This window comes from Metarhizium robertsii (genome assembly GCF_000187425.2).
Source record: "Metarhizium robertsii ARSEF 23 chromosome Unknown MAA_Scf_6, whole genome shotgun sequence".
In the NCBI taxonomy this organism is placed as follows: Eukaryota; Fungi; Ascomycota; class Sordariomycetes; order Hypocreales; family Clavicipitaceae; genus Metarhizium; species Metarhizium robertsii.
This window is the reverse complement of record NW_011942204.1, coordinates 1,943,292-1,959,679: the sequence shown is the minus strand read 5'-3', so window position 1 is coordinate 1,959,679 and position 16,388 is coordinate 1,943,292. Positions and strand designations below refer to the sequence as shown.

The following is a 16,388-nucleotide window of genomic DNA, read 5'->3' as shown; positions in this document are numbered from 1 at the left end:
GTAACTGGAACATAATGATCAAGGCGGCAGCAAAATTTTTAATCATGATATTCATCTATCTCGTAGTGAGGTTGACCTGTGCCGGCCGTCTCAGTTTACAAACAAGGCCCATGGAGAAAATAGACAATTAACGCCGAAGCCGCATTTCTTGTCATGTGCCTTTGCTCTAGCTATCAAGTGTGAAAGTCAAAATAAAATGGTCAAACTAGTGATGAGCCCGTTTAGCTACCATCATGTACATCGGCATCTCTTTCGGCGCCCAGTCCGCCAACTCCTTGGAAGTCTCAAATCCCTTCTCTCGCAAAAGCGCTTCAGCTTCTTCCAATGCTCCATTGTGGTCACAAATCTCCAAGACAATGTTTTCAATCAAGTCCCAGTGTACATTGTCCAGTCCGCGGAAGATGTCCAGCTCCGCACCTTCCACATCAATCTTGAGCAAGTCAATCCGCTTCAGGTCGGGAAGATCGTTTAGAAACCCCGATAGTCGCTTGACGTCGACCTGAACCTGCTCGACCTCGCTTAGCAACTTAATAACAGGGTGTTCAGAATCTGCCGTCTTGATAAACTCTTCTTTTTCGCCACCATGCAAGGTCGAATTGCCGGGCATGTTGGGATAAAAAGTCAACGTCTCGTTGGAATTCTCACGACCCAGCCCGCACTGGTAGACCTGCACGCCTGAAATGTTGTGCAGTTCCATGTTCTTCTTGAATGTGTTGAAAGTCGTCGGTGCGGGTTCGAATGCTAGGATTGTGGCAGCCGGGTATTTCTTCTTCATGTACAGGCTGAACATGCCAATGTTGCCTCCCGCATCAATCATGAAGGCGTCCTCGGGGAAGGGTGCGACATCATAACATTTGTCTTGAAAGATTTCCTTGTGGATGAATTGCGTCTCCATGGCTGCCTTGGGGTTGGCGTAGACGAGAAAACCGTCCGACATTTCTAGTTTCTGTATTTCGGCCGCCATGATTGCGCGAGCGAGATGTTAAATTGTTTGACGAGGGTTTATATTTCAAGTAGGAGATTGAAGTCATAAATAAAGGCGTGGAGGAATTGGTGTTTGGGCATGAAGACCATACTTATACACATATGACCATTGGGCATCCCGGCTGTGTTGCCGAGTCGCACAGATTGCCTGAGGTTCATTTCTTCCACCTTCAAACAGTTTCGTCAAGTTTTGCCAACGGCAGAGAAACAACGGCCATGCATCTTGCCAAGTTATTGAAGCCGCTTCGTCAGCGGACAAGTCTGCTGCATGATGGTCGACGATGTTACACTATAATATCCATATGTAACCCTATCCTGCGTCCGGCCGTTCCGTACCACGGGAGACTTTTCTTTTAATTTTTCCTTCCACTCATAACCTAGCTAGTGTAGCCAAAAAACTTGAATTGCGAAATTCTATGCATTTGGCCTATAGGTGAAAGCAATCGGCATCTCTCGGCGTCCGAACAGCAAGGCAGCGGAAGAGCGAAGTGGCGAGATCTAATTCACATGATTCACACGGTTATCCACTACTATTATACACTCCTCGTGTATATCATTTTTGAGAACAGCTGGTCGATTTTGTCTTGCGGGCATGGGGAAAATAATGAATCAAGCTAGATGAAGCGACAAAACTGACATGATACTATGAGCTCGGCAACCGAAAATCGAGACTGCCCAAGACTATATTACCCCACGATTGAACGAAATAAAACTTCATATTCTGTATAAGTGGGTACGGCAGATGGGCGCATGAAGCGACGTACATGTGTAGCCTATTCGGCAACGGGTCTCCGACCAAGCGTCCAACACGGTGATGCCACATAGCCTCTTGGCACTTTCTTGTACAAATAATGCTTAGGCATCACACTGGCGGTCGGTGCTTCGGCCGCAACCTCTTAAAAGCCGCCTGGCGTGATGAGATGCATATAGTGCAACATCATGCGGAAAAACAAAGGTGGCCATCGGCAGTCGCGCCTTCGGCCAAGGCGTCTCCCATAATTTACAGTTTCTGGTGGCTTTTGACTTCGTAGGACGTCAAATAGGAGCGGGATCGGAGGCATCGGGGCGGAAAACGTGATGCCCCTTCCACACGTGCTTGTCTTTCGGGAAGAATTTTGCCAACCGAGACATCGAGAAATTCCAGCCTATGGTAGCATCGGGCCCCGACATCAATGTTATTGGTCGGGGCTCACAAATGTCAATATCGTGGTCCCGTAGTCGCTCCATATTCTCTGGGAGAGAACATGGTCTGTTATTTCTAGATATAACTGCGGCACCCTTGAAGCGTCCATCAAATTCCCTGTTGTACGATATGGTCATGACTGTGAGTTGCAACAAGCTTCATGGTCTGAACAGTCAATTTATACTCGTTGACGCATATTCTGGAAACCCTTCTTGCCTTTTACAAGAACCTCACATTTCACCATGACGGCATCAAGCCTCATTTTCGCAAGCAACGGGGGTGTGGACAAGACCAGGCTCAAGATCTTGGCCTGCGCCTCCCCCTTCACAGGCCACACGATGCCCATCATCAATATCGTCGAAGTTTTAATACAGCGGGGATATGATGTCACATTCATCGCAGGAGACGAATTCCAAGAAAGAATTGAACGTATCGGTGCCAAGTTCTTCAGCGTTCCCCCTATCCATCTTGTACAGCCAGCGGAGGAGAGAAATCCTTCTGGGCAAATGTTTGCGAGAATCCGGCACAGCCTCCTGAAGTACTTTATCGAGCCAACAGAAGCTCACCAAAACGTCTTGTACAACGTCTTGGAGCACATGAAGAGAGAGGCCCCCATGCACAACATTGTCATCCTGACAGAGACGTTCTATTTGGGACATGTCCCCATGTATCTCGGCGCTGCACTACCACGTGGCTTCACCAAGCGGCCGAGGACAGTCAATATCCACGCTGTTCCATATACTTTGCCAAGTCGGGACACTCCGCCGTTCTGTCTAGGGCTCATCCCCGATGGCAGAGAAGAGAGTCGCGACGCATACCGTGCTCAATACGAAGAAATGGTAACCGTCACATTCGCCGATGTCATGGCGACTCATGAAAAGACGCTTCGAGACCTGGGGGCAGTGAATTACAAGGCGGCCTTGCCTGTTGACGCCCTCGCCACCGCTGCAGATGTCACGCTCCAAATGTGTCCTCCGAGCCTGGAGTACAAGCGATCGGACATTCACCCCAAAGTCAGATTCGCAGGAGCGCTCAACCATCGTCCCGCCAAAAAGAGCTTCGTTCCTCCCAGCTTCTGGGAAGATGTCACTCGTGGGGACAGGATCGTTGTCGTAATTTCGCAGGGAACCATTGCTGTCGACTACGCAGATCTACTTATACCCGCTCTTCAAGCACTCAAGCATCGTTCAGACATTTTTGTCGTTGCCATTCTCGGCCAGAGGGGGGCAAGTCTCTCTGCTGAGGTTCAAATACCGCCCAATGCTCGGGTCATAGATTATCTTCCGTATGATGCCGTTCTCCCTTATGCCTCCGTCTTCGTCATGAATGCAGGCTATGGTGGGTTCATCCAGAGTGTTTTGAACGGAGTGCCCATGGTTCTGGCGGGTGGTTCGGAGGACAAGCCTGAAGTGGCTGCTCGTGGCGAATATTCTGGTGTGGCCGTCAACCTGAGGACTGCGACGCCCTCGGAGGAACAGATTCGTGGAGCAGTCAGCGCAGTCTTGGGCAATCCAAAGTACAAGAAACGCGTGCTGGAAGTCAAGCAGGAAAACGAGGAAATGAGGGCAATGGATACTGTCGAAAGAGCGATTCTTGAGATGGCTGCTCTCAGCTGAGGCGGCGTTACGAGATTCCAAGTCGAAGTATGCAAGATGTATGGAGACACTTCGCCCTTGTGAATGATACATACAGTATTGAAGGCTGCTTGGTCTGTATGAATTCTTCATTAATGACAGAATTCAAAATTCAACAGAAAAATGCAGATGTGTTGGGGTGTTTCTGCGAGGCAAGCGTTGCCTTTGATACAGGTAATAGTTCTTTGGGTTGGACCTGTTTCTATACCAGCATACTTTGGCCGAGGTGTACCGGGCTCTGAAAACAAATTCTCCACTCTTCCTGTTTTACATATATTCAATTACGAATTCTATTCATTGTTCATATTCCACCTTGCCAAGACCCAAGATAAAGCAGTGCTGAGCAATGTTCCGTGACCCTCATTTTCTCACACCACCCACCAAAAGCGGTGGCACGCAGCGCTGTATTCCGCAGGCTTAGCCGCGCTTCGTATGTCTAATGAAGAAGCCCAATGCATAAGTATGCCTGATGTAATGATATTGTACACTTACTTGCATCTTTGAAACCAATACAATTTATTTGACTTTACAGACTTAGGGTTATGGATTCCAGAGCGTCTGACAAGAATGAAGATTCACTTTGCATCTTTAACAACTACCCCGACCACTTGGCAGCCTAGTCCGCGGCGTCTTCCAATTATTTGTACCGACACACGGACGAGAAGAAGGACAGTGATAAAATGAAGTTGCCCTTGCGCGCAATCGCAGAAATATAGGTCGAGGCTGAGAAATTGCGCGACCAACAGGGCACTGACGAGCTCAAATTAGATGTAGAGAGCCTAGCAAATCTACATACTGATGGCTTATATAGAACCCTTTCGAAAGTAGCTGCGCTGCGCTAAACTACTCGCGCTAATAGTATGGTCATGTCGCGGCTTTAATCACTTTGAATTCAAACAAGATTACCTTGCTCGGTTCCCATTGGCTGGACCTGAGCACCTTCCTCGCTAAGCCCTGACACTCCGGCCCGCAGCAAACTTGGCAAGGCGGCGGGCCGAAACGGAATTCGTGGAGATTTAAACGAGCAAGCCAACCAGACACGGTCTTGGTGTGGGTCTCCTCCGCATCTTCCATGGTAGGCCGTAGAAGCGTGACGGTCGAGATCTGCAACTCCTGATGTCCTCAACAAATGTATGGTCAAAGCTCTACAGAGTTCCGCTGACCGAAACACCAACCAACGGCTGTCAGACCCTCCTTCTGGGCCCAGTCACCTAGAAACAAGGTTCATCTCCACGGTTTGAAGATACACCAACAAACAGCATGCACAAACCTAGACATGCCCGGAGCAGGAGGTGGGCTCCAAAGGTTAGAACCGGGTGTCTCACTTGTCGGTTCGTGTTCACACACCCGTACTAGTTATCAAATATCTTGTTATTCCCGCATGAAGAATGTCATTAACCTGAATCCTGGGTACTTGCCAGACAACGTCGAGTCAAGTGCGATGAAGACAAGCCCAGCTGCAATAAGTGTTCATCTACGGGAAGAAAGTGTGATGGGTATGCATATCATAGAGCGCTGGCGAGGCCGACAATCACGCCACAGCCTGATCTTACATTAGCGCCTCCCGGGATTGAATCCAGTCATATGCACAGGCAGGTGTTCACGACGCTCTGCCATGCAACCGTAAACCGAATTGCTGGATGCTTCGACCTTGCATTCTGGGCACGCGACATCTTGCGGGCTACTCAAGTAAGCCCAGCGGTGTGGCACGCTGCTCTTGCATTAGCGGCTATGGATAGTCGGAGAAGGATCCCTGCAGAGACAGAGACACCCGCCCGGCAGCAGTATTATACGTTCTCGCTGTTGGAGTATAACAAGTCCATCCATCAGCTTATTACTATTGCGCGCCGGAACGACGCCATGTCGTTGAACGACCAAGAAACCATACTCATATCGAACGCGCTACTCTTTGGACTATGTTGCTTGCAGGGCCATCAAAAAGAGGCAACGGCGCATGCGCGCAACTCAATCGAGCTTTTCTATCGTTGGAGGTTTTGGGAACATGCAGAGAAATCAGAAGCTTCTGCTACTCGCAGTAGTTTGGTCCATTCTGGCTCTCTAATCGCCTTGATTATGAGCTTTGAGTGTCAATTTATAAACAGACTTGGCCACCTAATAAGCCCTACGTGTCTTGGGGATCGAAAGCTATGGAAATCATCCTCTGAGTCATTTACTTCGGTAACAGATGCCTATCTAGAATTCCTACCTCTTCTTACTAGCTTCATGGACGCCACGAGGTTTATAGGCTCGCCTCCGGACCTGGTACAGCCTCGTCCAGATGTGCAAGTCGCCTATCGCTACGAATTCATCAACTGGAAAACAAAGTTTGACCATCTTTTGCGGCTGCAAAACCCTAGCACGCCATCCGATCTCGAAGGCATAGCGATACTACAGATGTTTTTCACCACGCTGGAAATAGGCTTCAAGATCGACCTTGCCGCCTCGCAGGTCGCGTATGACATGTGCGAAGACCTGTTCGAAAGTATAATTCATCAAGCGGAGGATCTTTACAAGATACTAGCCGCGGGCGTCGATCAGAAAAACCCGGCGTCGAGCTTCTCGTTTGCTCTGCCAATCTCCGACGTCTTCATCTACACCGCGAACAACTGTCGCAATAGCGTGCTAAGACGAAGGCTCATGTCCCTGGTTCGAAAATGGCCACGCAGTGATGGCCTTTGGAATAGCAAACTGACTGTGAAACTTTGTGAGGCCGTGGTGCTGGCAGAAGAGTACTGGATGTCAGCATCTCGCAATAAGCCGGCTCTAAGCTCAGATGCCTGCTACTGTATTCCCAATACCTTTGTTTGCGACAATCACCGGGTCCGGGATTTGGATACTTACTTCACCTCGGAAAGAGAAGCGAGAGTCTTGCTGCGGACTGTGGGGGATCTCAGAAATAGCCTTCCAGGCACAGAAATTACCGTGTCTTGGTGAAAGGTGAAATTATTTACGATGCATTTATCGCTTAGCATTATACCTCAAGGCGGCTTAATTAGTCGACGTTTAATCCTCAAAGCAAAAAAGGCCCGCTCTTGTGTTTATAAGAGCCATATTTCGCGCCGCTCAAAGCCGCTAAAGCTTACACGCGAGCTTCTTCTGCGAATTTCCTATTAATGTCAAAACATATATAAATGGAGGGACATTATCCTGCCTCATAAAACAAGAAGTGTCATAAAAGGATACAGTTTAGAAACCGCACAATGCGATGAATCACCGGACTGGGGCACAGTCTACCATACTCGTGGGACAAAATAGTACCATTTTTAGAGCTATATAAAGGACAGTCCTGCCAGAGCATTGCTCATTCTGTCTTCCATAGAGCCTTGCCAACCATTCCACCCCGTTCCCTATTTCACCCCCATCGGTGGGTGGTTTTGGCACAAAGCCACGCAGTCTTAGGCACCATACTTGTCATGCAGAATCTTTCGGTTCGCCTCGGCTTGCTCCTGCTCATCTGGCCCAAATGCTTCCGGCGGGTCAATCCCGTCGATTCTCCATAAAGCCGCCGGCCCCTCAAGGACTGCGTACTCGAGATGGATTCCCTTGTCAATTGTAAATGGTCGCATGACGCGATCGATGCTATCCTTGATTACCGTCGCTCTTTTTTGGTCGCCGTCCCAATTTCTTGCAATGTGCGCAAGTTCAATGATGACAAAGCGGGATTGTGGCGTGCCGCCTGTGAATTTGTTTTCCGTGGCAATGGGGAAGAAGATGACGTGGACGTAAAATGAGGGAAGGCCTTTGGAAACATAGAACTCGGTTGCACCACGGGCAACAGCATCCTTTTCTTCTTGGGTGGTGAACGCGTCTGCGCTATGGTAGATCTTCCAAAGAGGCATGATAAGAGGTTGAGTTGCGACAAGGTTGAGGTTCTTAACAATGATGGGTGTTGTTCTCAAGCTAGGGAGAGATGTGCAACAGACATTTGGGAAACGGGGACTTTAAATAGATTTCAGTCACCAAAATCCGCGCAACGCAAGGATCCATGACACTTTCCTTAAGTCTATCTTGAGCGAGCGATGTAACACAGACATGATCACAAATCATCAGCCTCGGCCTTGGACACATACTGTTCTGACCCAACGATGGTTTCGGGGATGATGAGTAACCTGGGGGTATGCCGAGGCTGGTCCGGGTTCGACCTGCGCTGCGGTGCCAATATTGGGGCTGCCTCTTCTCAATGTGGCAGTGCAAAAGGACGACCATGGTCGAGTGCGAGTTGAATAAAGGGGTTGTTCACAAGAATCATGGAATATTGTATTTAATATTGATTCTATTGACAAGGTTTAGGGTAGCCTAAGATGTAATCTAGTCAGGACAAGGGCTAGGTGCTTCTACCGCCGACAATACTATGCCCTTTCTGTCCTTCTGGGACTTTTAACTTTACGTTAATAAAGGCCTGGCACCAAAGTGTCTGGTGAGACAAATAAGTCTAGTAGAGTTGCCGGAGTGAAGCACCACATCCCGGGCGGGATACTAGGCAAACAGCCGCCTTTATATTTACATGTTTTTATATTATGCCTTTGAAACTTAATATGCTAGTATAACTATCTAGAATTAGGAGTCACTCTAAAAAGCGACGAATATTATATATAGTCGTGGAAACGGCAGAATATTTCCTTTCTCGTTCCTGGTAACTAGGTTAGCTAATCTGGACCAGCAGGTTTTACCACGAATTTATTTTCCGCGTCCTTCCAACTATCACAGAATAGTGTCCTTTTTAGCAAAATAATACATGAGTAGAGAAGTATATCACAATCTTCTTGCCTATAAATCCTTACGGTTATACCCTGAATAGCTTTTAATAATAATAGCACTATTACAAGGGCTGAGCCGAATATTGAAGCACTGCGAAGCAAAGACCCTGAAAATGCATTGCGGTTTCTGCCCGCTTGAGATTAATTTGAGATACATGTATCTTCAAAAAATGCGCAACACGCTAGAACTCTATTGCGTGATAATTGTATTTATTATGCAGGCTGCATCTTTATTTGCTGAAATGAGCATGTATAAAGTTATTTTTATGACCCATCTAAGTACTGGTGCAAGCACTTCGTTAAAGTAGGGCCTGATAAAGCCAACACTATGTTCTGGCCGTACCTAAACCAGAGAAATATTACATACTACCGTTGACGTCATGCACCGCAAATACACGCATCATGATGCGTCAGAAACTGGTGGATCGATGATTCATCATGGAGCGCCGGTAAAGGCTATCACATGATAGCAATTGCTATTATATACAAGTAAAATGCATTTTTTGTAAGTGATTCACTCTAAAAACTTGAATTGGCCGCACATACTCATGTCAACGGGGTCGACTCGTCGGCAATCCATGATTCCAAAGCATAAAAAAAAACTAGCTTAAAAATAAGCACTGTCTGCTAGTTTTACCCCATTACGAAGGTTATATATAAGAAATAAATTTGCCAAACTTGGGCCCATATTGAGCCACTGATATCATTTGCAACCTCGTAGTCATGGCCTCATAGTTTCTCCGTCCTGTTGACTTGTCCATCTGGCACACTCTGCCGAGGTTACAAGTACTCTTGTACTACAATAGACTCAGGACCAAGTGTCGAAAGATACTCCCATACCGGATCCTTGACCGCTTTTGCAAATGCTTCGAATTTCAGGCAATCCGTAAGATCGCGGCCCGGCACGCTCGAATTCTCATCTGCAACAATGACTTGCCACGGTCCCTGCCCCGGTGTCTCAGGGCATGCCAACAACTCGTGCGAATCGATTACAAATTCCCAGAAGCCGTCAAACTCCGTTGGGAGCAGGTGGAAGCCCGTTGTGATTGACCCCGGAGGTATGTAAGCGGAGTGAGGCGCAGTGTACGAGATTCTCCCGTCAGGGGCGACGTAGGCTTGCTGGCCACCAGGGACAACAACATTCTATGTTTGACTTCATAAGTCCACGAGCGCAAAAACACGTATGAGGTAGCTCTTACCATTCCACACCGGTCATTTACCCAAAAACTTGTGTCTTTACCCTTGGGGCATTCTCCCCGCTCCTCTACAACTGGTGGGCAGTAGGAGGCCGTATCCTTTCCAATCCAGATGGCGCTTCCGTTGGCTGCGAATAGTCCGTGATGAATGGGACTATCCTGAAGAATAGCGAATACAACCACCGCAGAGTCTACGGGAGATTCGCCGCGGGAAACCGGGCTTGCCTCGGCAAAGAGGCTGAGAAGGCAGAGAACGATGAATGCGGTGGGAATCATGGTTTGCTCCAAGGTAAATTATTGCACAGGAAGCTATGATTTACCACGTGAGGTTTCTGGTGGAGAAGAGACTGGAGTTTTAGGACGAATCGTTTGGGGGAAACGCAGCAATTTATCCTTCCGAGGCCAACACGCCGTTGTGCGGGGTGACGCAACTCAATGTCGTGGAACTTGAGACTTAGTCATGAATGAACAAGCATACGTAAGGGGTGCTTGATGTGCCGCTTACGGCTGGATACGTATGGAAAATTTTCTATCTGATTTGCAGTCCGACGCGCCACAGCGGCGTCAGCCAAGAAGCTGGCATCCGGGTCATGACGCCCGCCACGAATTGCACGCAAGGGCCGTCGTCTTGTATTATCAGTCCAGGACGCATACCGAGCCTAGGGTAGGAAGTTGAACTAGGAACATTGAATACTTCATGGAACTCCGGCTACTAGTGCCGGCGACCGAGGACGCCAGGGGGTCGTGGGAAAGTGCCTGGCTATAAATATTGGAGATGCTGCAAATTACCTGCTGCCACACTCCTTGCTGCTCGATACCATCTTAGATGGCTTGCCACACCTCCAGGCACCCAATCTGCGTGAATCCTCGTCAGCCAACCGAGGAATTAACGCCTGTGACTCTGCTGTTGTCGTGTTTCACACTTCCGGGAAGTCAGGCCCAGCCTACCTTGCTGACACGTGTGCCAACACAAAACGTGTCGATGATGGGGAAGGGTAAAAAGAGGAAGTAAGAGCGGGGGGCGTTGGTAAGAGTGATTTATTTGAGGGGCCAACTTGGAGATGTAACGAGGCCGCATGAGCACTACATCACGGGACGGCAAGGCGTCATTGTTTTGAGCCGTACCTGACCAGAGCCTGATGTTGGTCTTTCTAGGCTTACGAGAACGAGGGGTATGCAGAGTACCATTTCTACTGCTGCGGAGAACTCAGCCGGACGAGGCGATGGCCTCGCTGGCTTTTCAGTACGGATATCCAACTTCTCAGCCCTGCTTCCCCCTCTCGCGAGGCGTCGTACCTGTACTACCTAGCCTGGCATATTGAAGCAACTTCAAGAGACGCAGTCGATCCGAACAAAGATGCAGCTGACGCAAAGAGGACTCTTTGTGCGTGCGGAGTGCCGTGCATTCCCACACCACCAAACCGGGCTCCCGGAATGACGACGCATACAAGGCTCAAGGGCGACAATGGAAGCGCGTTTCGGACTTATGCAACACAATGCAGTACCGGACACGCCATCCAAAAATGGCATCTCTCTTTCCCATGTTTGAGCATGGCGTATAGGCAGCCACATTCCACAGACCTCGGTCCCCTTTTCGTTCGAGATGCAAGACCTCGAGGCAGCCATGTTTGCTAGGCGCCTTGCATGAAGGCTCGACTACAACACGGATTGGGTGAGCAAACATGTTTCTTTTCGTCTTTTAGGCTCCTGTTTTCACAACGGCCCCCTTTTCTCTGCATATGATGCCGCATGGGCTGGGCCGGGATTGCAGGCCAACCTGCCCATATGCGGTTCCATTCTGACGGCCGTGATGGTAGGAGGAGATGAATTATGGATTCGGCGATGGGCTTTTGGCGAGATGATAAATAGTCGTTCCGACCCAGGAAGCTAAAGGGCGTCTTCTTTTCAAAATATCTCGCTCTAATTTCATTATCTGTACGACAAGAGAATTCTCAACCTATACTTTTGCAAATCTACTCGATAAATCTATATTACAGTATGCCGCACCAGTCTGTTTCGTCTGCTGTTGTTGAGACCAGTCAGGAGGTGCATGAAACTACATATTACATGTAAGTGACTCCTGAAAAACATTATTCTTCTACATCCTCGAATATTTGAGAGTCCTTTCTCCCTGCTATACCATGTTATATGGTACGATCGGCTGGTCGGGCTCGGCATGCTTGCTCTCTTGGAAGTTTCAGTGCGTCCTTGACACTTCAACCTAATGGCTGAATTATTTTTTAATGTCTATCCTATACCTCGCATACTCCTACATTTTCTTTCCTCATTTGCATTCCCCTGTTCAGGCCATGCCTCTCAAATGGCAACAAGGTGTCTCATACACTTCTACAGGGCAAGCTCGAATCAATCCTACTCGTTGGACCAAGTTCCAGAAACAACCCTGGCGTCTCTGGGGTACTTTGTGTACGAAAACCGAGAGAGCGAGATGCCCATCAGCGAGAGACTTGTGAAGAAGCAGTTTGAGTAGGCGATACGGGCATGGGATTGGCAATGGAGGTACGGCATGTATGATTATTGGAGTAGGCTAAAGAAAATGCAATATTCCTGTTTATTCGTTGTACTTGCAGTTGAATCATAGGCAAGAACGGGCGTGATCTCCCATTCCAGCATTGGTGCTGCATCATGCCATGCCGCCCCCCGATGCACAACCAGCCCTGTTTGGTGCAGATACCGGCCACCAGTTGCTTAAAACAGTCTCCGCGTTCAATTGCGGGGCCGACGGGCCATAAAATTTCGTTTGACAGATTCTAGATGCCTTCTCCCGCAGACATGCAGCATTCATACGTGGCGCGCCCGGCGGAACAGTTGACGACAAGCAAGGCTGAGCTGTTAATTTTAGGACATCTGCATCTTGACTGGTCTGAACGTGCTCCAACGCATGAGGTGGGCCCAACGAAAAAATTATTACGGCAGTGTCGAGGCCGGATCGTCCTGTCTGGTCCGTCGTGCTGAAACGCGAGGCCGTCCCGCCACGGGAGAAGCCGAATCACAATAGGCACGACATGGTAGCCCTGTCTTTGGATGCAGCCCTTTGTTGATCATCGTGGCCGAGCACGTAGTACCGGATGGCGCTCTTACCATGCACCCACGTGTGAAACGTAGTGCCTTGGCTTGGGGTTGTATCCGTTCTGGCACCCCTGACGTTTGTTGGCCCTGACCAACATTGACAACCAGGCGCACCTCACGGTCGGACAAGTTGGATTTCAGCTGATGCTTTGCAGGCGCCGTCTCACTGCGCAGACCACCCTCCAAAGCCGACGAGAAAAAGCAAATTGAAACAGGGCAGGCAGCGAGGTTTCATGCAGCGCCGGTGTGTGCCTGAGTTGGCAAATGGAACACGAAGCCAAGCACGAGTGCTCGTTTACGATTAAACGATGACCCCTGAGTCCATGGGGACTGTGCCTGGGATTGTCGCGCCCGGTGTGACCTGCATGGCGCTGGGGCCTGACGAGAGTGTCGCATTGGATGCCTTGTTCCGGGGCAACGCGTGGGAGTAGCATGGCAACAAGAAATGCAGGTCACAGTGCATCGACGTGAGTGTTAGTTTTCAATGTTTATTTAAAGCCGTTCCACACTCACTCGTGCGTCTTACCAATATCCCCATACCGCAGGGGCTCTGGAGTTCTATTTCTGGTGCCACAGGCAGCAGGCAATCCGTCTTGCTTACGGATTCGCTTGGTTGTCCATGCAGTGAGCTCTCGACGTTTTGCGACCGTATCCACTGGTTGTTTATGCCGTGCATCACATGGAGCCTTGATGTGAAAAAAGAGCCTCATACCCAGCAGGGTCAGCACCGCACATGCATGCTTGATGGAACAGACGTTGGAACTTGACGGGACCGTCAACAAACAAGTCCGGTGGGACCGACTCAATCTCCACTCTGAGCCGAGGCCGACTCGGGATCGTGATCCACAATTCTGGGGATTCCCCGACTTGTAGGTCCGGCCCGACCCGGTGCATGGGGAAAGGATGCAGTCGTCGCATCTTTGGGGGCATTTCCTCCGCCCAGAACCAGTTGCCCACCATGACGGGCGCCTTGTTGGTGACCCGCTGTAGACGATGACGAATCTTGTGGCTTCTCGCTCGAGCGCCTAGACGGTTGGGAGAGCGGCATGGCTTTGCGTCTAGACTCTACGGCCTCACCCGGGGACGCGTCTCAAGGCGCGTCAAATTTCATTGCATTGCAGGTGAGCTGTTGTTTGCGACATGCATGATATAATGCTGATGTGGATATCGCCAACTGTAGGCCAGACTGTCTTTGGCTGGTTTATTCCGCATGCTGCCATTCACAGGATGGCCCCAAACTTTCCGGAATAATTCCCAGACATCTCCAGTATGAGGCAGGTCCGTTCATCGGTCAACACGGCCAGGTGCGCCGCTGATTTCCGTCTTACTTACTGGACTGGAAGCTTGTTTTCTACCTGCTTCTGTCACAAGCTTGCGGACCGGCTGCATTTGCACAAAGGATGCGTCGTGACTGTGACAAGGGTTCGTCATGGAAGGCTTGGAGCAAAAGGGCTCAATTCAATAATAATCTCGAAGGGTCTCTGAGGTCTTGAGTTGCTACGAGAGAGGAAGAGAAGGGTGACCGCCTTATATACATGAATGGAACGCCCGGGCCTAGAGCTCTTGCCCGGGCACGTGTTCAAGCTGTGTAACCAACAAGGCCTTTATCGGCGAGGCCCCTTTGTTGGGCCCTTTCCGTGTGACAGTGACGGGCCACAAGACGGACAGGAGGCCTTGTTAGGGTTTCAAGTATGAAAGCCCCAGGCAGCTATGACCAGATGCCTCAGTCACATAGGTCAAGTTACAGGCGCCCAGAATATCATGTACATACAAAGGCCGTAGATTGGGGTCCTGGATTGAATTCCGTAAGCGCCCCTTCGTCATAAAGAGAATTACCATGTTGAGTTTCAAGTCATTCAAATGCCGTCATTGTGCTTTGTGCCAAAGACACGACGACTACGGGCCTCTATTATTATCTGCTGCAGCCTATTGGCACAAAAAAATCTTGCCCATCTTTGTTTATCAATCTTTATTCACATTTAGCTGGAACACGTAATCCTACCAGGGCCTCAGTATTTTCAGTTTTCCGTGGCAAGGACAGGAATACTGGGCTTAAAACGTAATGATTCAATTCAATCTGATCAATCATTTTTTGAGGCATCAAGGCCCCACGAGTTTCAAAGAGGCCCGAGACGACCCTGGCTCAGGGTCCGACATGGGGTCTCGTGATTACTTCTTTGTTGTCCTGCAGCCTTTGTTGGCCCAACAGACGCCTTTGTTGTATTTTAACCGTGTGGGATTTCTTTCAGGCGACGTGTGTGTGGGACAAGGCCCGTTCACTTTTACATGACAACTCGATGGACAGCATTTGCTCGAAAACGCACAGAGACATCGCTTCACTTCTTTAGCTTATGATTATTAGGATCAACGGTAGATGAAGAGACATTGTGTGCGAAAGATGTTCAATTGAATAGAAACAAAAATTGATCCGGGGCCACCACTTCCAAGTAGTCTTCGATGATTTCCGTCACATTATTCCCCCCATGCCCTGCTCCTAGTGGAGAGCATGTCGCTTGTAGTTGCCCCCTGAATCCAAACCCGATGACATGGCAAACTGCCCTCTGCGAGAAAAGAAAAATTGTGAACAAAAGATGACAATCTGTTGGAGTGCAGGTGATGAAGTGCAATAGCTGAAGACGTGGATAGAAAAAAACCCAGTGGTTCGCAAGGCCGATTGATAACACCCATGGCGTTGAATAAGGGTTGACGGTAGCTTTTGAGACAGGCGAAGGTGGCGGTCAGCTCCCTTGTCGGTAATGGTGTTCTGATTAAATTTCCCATCTCTGCCCGAAAGATCTAAGCCATGTTCCTAGCGGGAGACCCGTCCTGCGATGGGAGTCCTGCAACTCTCGCACCCTATCTAGATCTCCAGCCATTCGAATCCCCCTCACACCATCCTCAGCTGCCATATACATAGCAGGAGTAATTTCCCAACCCGTCCGGCCTAAGATCTTCCCCACTAGGCGGATATTTCCACGAGCTGCGGCCATCACAACTGGCCGCACATCATGATATGCAACGAATACATCAGTGTTTTTCTGAGTTTCAACCTCCTTCAGACATTCTTCAGTTTCATCAAGATTGTTGGTTTCGGCAGCCCACATGAGATATTCGCTCACAGCCGCACAGTGAAGCATCTGTGCTTCATATAGTTTCCATGCCGCGTCATAAATTTTGTCTCTCAAATCAGGTCGTCCTTGCAACGTCCTTTGGTCGAATCGTCCTTGCAACGTCCTTTGGTCGAATCGTCCTTGCAACGTCCTTTGGTCGAATCGTCCTTGCAACGTCCTTTGGTCGGACATTATATATGTTCTCGGGCGTGTAGAAGAAAGCTCTTGTAGTTGGAAATCGCGGAATGTTTCTTTTGGAAAAAGAAAAAGTTGGTCGTTTTTAATCGGCTTTTCGAGAAGAAGAGTTGAAATTGCTGGCGGCTTTCTGGGAGAAGAAAAAGCTGCTAACTGCAGACTATTTTCTGGAAAAAGAGGAAGTTGGTGGTTTTTTTGTCGTTTTTGTAAAAGGAAGAAGAGTTTGAGATTGTTGGCGGCTC

At 49.1% G+C, this 16,388-nt stretch overlaps 5 protein-coding genes across 5 annotated transcripts; 2 read left to right on the top strand and 3 right to left on the bottom strand.

Annotated features, from left to right (window-relative positions):
• Positions 1 to 205: 205 nt before the first annotated feature.
• MAA_06258 (amino acid adenylation domain-containing protein) lies at positions 206 to 964 on the bottom strand (the record flags this gene model as incomplete). The annotated part of the gene is made up of 1 exon (XM_007824256.1): positions 206 to 964. One exon carries the CDS (start codon positions 962 to 964, stop codon positions 206 to 208), a length of 759 nt encoding a protein of 252 aa, XP_007822447.1.
• Positions 965 to 2,409: 1,445 nt separating this feature from the next.
• Positions 2,410 to 3,783, top strand: MAA_06259 (UDP-glucuronosyl/UDP-glucosyltransferase; the record flags this gene model as incomplete). Its single annotated transcript, XM_007824257.1, has 1 exon — positions 2,410 to 3,783. The coding sequence occupies one exon, from the start codon at positions 2,410 to 2,412 to the stop codon at positions 3,781 to 3,783; it is 1,374 nt and encodes a 457-aa protein (XP_007822448.1).
• Positions 3,784 to 5,661: 1,878 nt separating this feature from the next.
• MAA_06260 (uncharacterized protein) lies at positions 5,662 to 6,735 on the top strand (the record flags this gene model as incomplete). Its single annotated transcript, XM_007824258.2, has 1 exon — positions 5,662 to 6,735. One exon carries the CDS (start codon positions 5,662 to 5,664, stop codon positions 6,733 to 6,735), a length of 1,074 nt encoding a protein of 357 aa, XP_007822449.2.
• Positions 6,736 to 7,196: 461 nt separating this feature from the next.
• Positions 7,197 to 7,640, bottom strand: MAA_06261 (Tautomerase; the record flags this gene model as incomplete). The annotated part of the gene is made up of 1 exon (XM_007824259.1): positions 7,197 to 7,640. The coding sequence occupies one exon, from the start codon at positions 7,638 to 7,640 to the stop codon at positions 7,197 to 7,199; it is 444 nt and encodes a 147-aa protein (XP_007822450.1).
• Positions 7,641 to 9,338: 1,698 nt separating this feature from the next.
• Positions 9,339 to 10,030, bottom strand: MAA_06262 (IgE-binding protein; the record flags this gene model as incomplete). The annotated part of the gene is made up of 2 exons (XM_007824260.1): positions 9,339 to 9,701; positions 9,758 to 10,030. The coding sequence occupies 2 exons, from the start codon at positions 10,028 to 10,030 to the stop codon at positions 9,339 to 9,341; spliced, it is 636 nt and encodes a 211-aa protein (XP_007822451.1).
• Between the last annotated feature and the right edge of the window lie 6,358 nt (positions 10,031 to 16,388).